The 5,191-nt window shown below is 34.1% G+C and overlaps 2 protein-coding genes across 2 annotated transcripts; both read right to left on the reverse strand.

The window, feature by feature from the left end:
* Positions 1–916: 916 nt before the first annotated feature.
* LOC146924449 (receptor-like protein Cf-9 homolog) lies at positions 917–3,830 on the reverse strand. The gene has a single exon (XM_085709476.1). The coding sequence runs from the start codon at positions 2,207–2,209 to the stop codon at positions 1,091–1,093; it is 1,119 nt and encodes a 372-aa protein (XP_085565602.1). The 5' UTR covers positions 2,210–3,830; the 3' UTR covers positions 917–1,090.
* On the reverse strand, positions 2,746–3,830 carry LOC146924450 (receptor-like protein 6). Its single transcript, XM_085709478.1, has one exon. The coding sequence runs from the start codon at positions 3,754–3,756 to the stop codon at positions 2,746–2,748; it is 1,011 nt and encodes a 336-aa protein (XP_085565604.1). The 5' UTR covers positions 3,757–3,830.
* Positions 3,831–5,191: the final 1,361 nt, after the last annotated feature.

Consider the following 5,191-nt stretch of genomic DNA (forward strand, 5'->3'; position numbering starts at 1 on the left):
GAGATGTATGAGTTTTATTTTGGGTGTTTCTGCCTATATAAATTTTACTAATAAATTTTACTGTTAAAAAAACAGTCCAAATTAAGACAAAGTATTTTGATTTTTTTCTTATATTTAAGATAAAAATAGTAAATTTGGTTTTGGAATGTAGATGGCTCTTCTAAAGGCAAATCGGGTCCAGCTGGTATAGTTGGAGTACTTCCAAAGGACAAAGGTACAATCATGGGAAGCTTTATGACATCGATAGGTGTTCGGGATTCCAATGAGGAGGAGTTTTAAGCAATTGTGTCCGCATATCATTTAAGAAAATCTGGTTAAAAGATGATGAGATTATAGCAGAATCGGACACCAAAAATACACTTATGTGGATTCAGAACAAATAAGATTGTTCGTGGAATCTCCGCTTTTATTCTACTAAGGTAAGTAGCCTAATGATGGTGCTAAAAAAGATGTCATTTGTACATACGCATAGAGAAGGAAACTAAATAGCAGATTCGTTAGCCAAAGCAGAAGCATGCATGGAGGGGAGGCTGATACATTGCAGGGACATTTTGAAGAAGGAATGCTAATATTTTTTTGAATGGCTGCAAGGTTTGATTCTTTGATAGCCTGGTTCAAACTCTTGGTTTTGTGGCTGCTATTTTGAGCATGACATTGCTGAATTGCTTTCTTTATAGCAGAGTTGCTATTTTATGGCTGCGTCTCGGTGCCTGGTTTCATGTCAGATGGTGCTCTAGTGTGAAGTCTGATGCGTGTGTTATTTTTTGTGCACATAATGTTACGCAGTTTTTGGGGGTGGTGTTATCCAAATGTGGGCTACCTACCAACCAGGAGACATTAAGATAAAAAAAAAAAATTCAAAAGTTGAAGCAATCAAGTCTTGATCATTTATTCAACAAAAAAAAAATCTTGAAAGTAACAGAAAAGCAATTGATCACTATAAATTTCTTATTTGTTCAACAACTTACAATATATAACACATTGGTATTAAAAGATATATATAATACCACATCCCTTAAACTGGGAAATTCAGATTAATTATAATATATAACACATTGGTATCTACATATTTGAAAAGACCCTCATCCAATTAATTCATTCTTCTGTGATTTGCGCTGGCTCTGGTGTTCGTTCTTTTCAATCTTATGTTAAACACACGTTCAACATGTCTTGCAAGGCATTGAGGTTTTCCAGTGAAGAAGAATACATTATAACCCAAGAGCAACCCGAATATTGCCCCACATGCATATCCAATTGCTACAGCTTTCCAGCCAAATCCCGATTCTTCTTCATCTTCAGATGTTGAATGTGGTGCTTGATCTTCATCATTTTTGCATGATTTAGACAATGGGAATCCACATAACATTGTATTCCCTTCATAGGCATCATTTCCAAATGTATCAAACTGTTGACCTTTAGGTATGATTCCCTCAAGGTGGTTTTGTGAAAGGTTTAAGACAGAAAGGAAGTTCAAATTTGTCAAAGCCTCAGGAATCTCACCCGTCAATTGGTTGCGTGAGAGGTCCAACCACTCCAAATTTCTCAAATGACTCAAAGATTGTGGAATGCTACCCGTGATTCCATTGTTTGAAAGGTTAAGTCCTTTGAGAGAGGTTAATTCTCCAATGACTTGTGGAATTACACCTTCAAACATGTTATTTGATAAATCAATAGTTGTGAAAGTAGTCAATATCCTTGTTAGCTCCATAGAAAAACCTTTCATTGTGACCACCACAGAATCAATATAGTAGTAATTGGACTTACCCATGTATTGCAAACCAATCTGGCTATCATTCACATTCATCATTCCTTGAAAGTTCTTGATGCATGATGTTGGCAAGGGACCACCAAAATTGTTGTTAGAGACATCAAATATTCTCAACTTGGGAAATGTATGCTTGGTGCTAGAACAGGTGATTGCACCATGAAGATTATTTGATTGTAAACTTAGCACCTGTAACTCTTGTAGAGTTTCTAGCCAATTGGGAAATGTATCCTCTATGTTGTTGTCACCAAGGTCCAAAACTTCAAGATTTGAACAGTGAGACAAAGACTGTGGTAATGGTCCTTCCAATTTGTTGCCATTCAACTTTATCGTCGCAAATGCATTTCCTTTGGAAAAGGTTCTAGGCATGCTTCCATAGAGGTTGTTCATTTGCATATCCAAAATAGAGAGATGAGGAAATGTTCCCAGGCATTGTGGAATCATACCTGTCAAATTGTTGTGAGCCAAATTGAGAATATAAAGGGAACTTGCATTGCAGAATGTTGAAGAAATATCTCCTGTGAAGTTGTTGTGTGAGAGTAAAAAGTATTGAATGCCATAAGGTGGAATCGGAAGATCTCCTTGCAACTTGTTGAAACTCAGGTCAATGTGCCTAATGTCCTTCCATGAGTTTAAGAGCTTCTTATGAAACCATTTGGGAATTTTCCCATGAATGTTGTTATTGGAGAGATCTAACCATTGCAGATTTGGTAGCCGTGCTAAGAATTTGGAAATTTTCCCATGAATGTTGTTATTGGAGAGATTTAATGTTTGCAGATTTCGTGCTTGGAATTTAGGAAAACTATTAATATTAGCAGAAGATAAATCTAATGAAGAAAGGTTGGGTAAGATGGAGTCTGCACTGCTATCAGTGATGATAGAAAGAAAACTATTGTGTGAAAGAACGATGGAAGTTAGTTTGTTTAATTTTGAAAATTGGTGAAAATCCACAACACCACTCAAGTTTGTTGATGACAAATCTAAGTCGGTAAGATTTCACCGTTAAGTTTATTACGAAAAAGGTCCAAGTATGTTAGTTGAGTGAGGTTCCACAAAGATAGAGGAATCATCCCGTCAAAATTGCACAAATCAAAGTTTAATTGAGTAAGCGACTTCAATTGACCTATGGAATAAGGAATTTCACCTGAGAAAGCAGTGTTAGAGAGGTCCAAGTACCTTAGAGGAGTGCTCCAGTTGGACTTTGGAAGTTGACCACTAAGGTCATAATTGGATGACAAATCTAGTTTTTGAAGATTAGGTAAAGAGAGGATGTCACTGGACAAATTTCCTTGCAACTCAGTTTCTGATAGACTAAGAGAAACCAAAGAGGATGACAAATTCTTTAGCATAGACAAAGAGCTCTCTCTGATGGAAGACATATTCACATAATCTAGATAAAGCTCCCTTAAATTAGTAGCATTATGAACTAGTTTCTTCCATGTGAATGAATCAAGTTCCACATAGATAAAGCTAAGATCAAGTGATACTAATTTTGACAAATGAGAGATTGCGGAGAGAATATCACCACTGAGGTAACAGTCTGATAGATTTAGATGTGTGAGTTTCACTAAATCTCCAATACCAATAGGAATTGAAGACCCAGAAAAATTATTAAAAGCCAAGTTGAGTTGTTGAAGGTGTCTAAGCTGGAAGATAGTGCTATTGGGATGTAATTCACCTTTCAGATTGTTGCAACTGAGGTCCAGACCTATCACGTGACCTGACACAGTATCGCACGTGACACCATCCCAATTGCAACAATCTGTACTGTTTTTCCAAGATTCTGTCTTGAAAGAAAAAGAGGAACAACTAGGCCAAATATCATCTGGTTTAGATGAAGTGTTGGCAGAAAAAGAGTTTTTGAATTGTAACAAGGCAGAACTGTCGTGAAAGTTGCATAATGAGAAAGTATGGGAAGTAAAATGAGTAAGCAACAACAAGAAGAAAAAGTGAAAGGTAAAATAAGGCAATTGAATAAAAAAGGATCCCATTTAGAGAAACTTACACTTAATACTCTCTTCTCAGTATTCTTTCCTTTTTCCTTTATGATGATTTTGGATGTACTAATTGATTTTCCTCTATTTAGTTATTTATACTGAAAACATAACCACCAAACTAAAGCATTGATGTAAGATGGGCTTGTTTTGTAGTAATTGCTGGTGCTTATCTTCAACCGTATGAGGCACTCCAGTTAGAAGATTGATTTTTTGTGGTTGCAATTTTGTGTCCATTATACTAATTGACGATAACATTAATTCATTAGTATCTTCCAAAGAAACATTAATTCATTAGTATCCATACAAACATTTGGTCTATAATTAAGTGGTGCAAAATTAGGGTGCGTTTGTTTCAAGTTATATTTATTGATTCCCGGGAATAAAATGATAGGAATATATATGCCTATGTTTGTTACAAGTTTACTACTACCTCCGTCCCTAATTATAGGACCCTTTTGAAAAAATTACGGGAATTAAGATAGTGGATATTTGTATTAAATATGTTTGTAATTACTATTGTTTTTACAATTTTATCCTTTAAGAGAGAGAGTTGGTTTATGTTTTCAACATGTTATTTATTGCTGATTGAAGAAAAAGATGTATAATAAATAGGGGCATATATGTAAAGAAATAATTAATGTAGTTGGAAATAGCAAAGGGGTCTTATAAAAAGAGACAAAAAAAATTCTCAAAAGGGTCTTATAATTAGGGACGGAGGTAGTAAATTTTATTCCCGGGTATAAAATGTTCCTGGGAATAGAAAAATTTTCCCAAGGAAAAGGGTGGGAATAAAGTTCCCATGGAGATGGGAATAAATTCATAAATAGTTACTTATTATAATCCCTATTTTTATGGTTCCTAGGAATATTATTTAGTAAACCAAACATATTTTTTCTAAATACCTAGGAATAAAATTCCCATCTTTATATTCCAAGGAATGTTATTCCTAGGAATAAATTTGATAAACTTGAAACAAACACACCCTTAGACATTTTACAATTTGGAGTAAATATTGAACCGAGTCTTTGAGAATAAAAAAATTAGAGCTATTTTGCCCTTAAAATATGAAACATATTAATTTGGTTTTTAATAATATTAATTGTCAAAGTCCTTAAAAATATATTAATCATCAATCAAATAAGTCCAATTTATTTTCTTAAAACAATGATTTGATTTAAATTTTAGACTTTTAAGGAATAAATAGCATTCTGTAAAAAAATAAAAGAATAAATTAGTAGATTTTGTACTTTTTAGAAAATAGATGAATTTGTGGACAAACCAGATTTGGGTATAGCTGATGATAGTTAATCTCCTAAAACATAACATACTAAGGTTCAACTCATCCCTTCAAGAAAAGGTTCTCGAACATGATTACCATCCAAGGAGGTAAGCTATAACAAGAGATTGTGAACTATTTTTGATAACCAAT

Source organism: Medicago sativa, chromosome 5 (assembly GCF_051527215.1).
Source record: "Medicago sativa cultivar Bolivia chromosome 5, Bolivia_mono, whole genome shotgun sequence".
Lineage (NCBI taxonomy): Eukaryota > Viridiplantae > Streptophyta > Magnoliopsida > Fabales > Fabaceae > Medicago > Medicago sativa.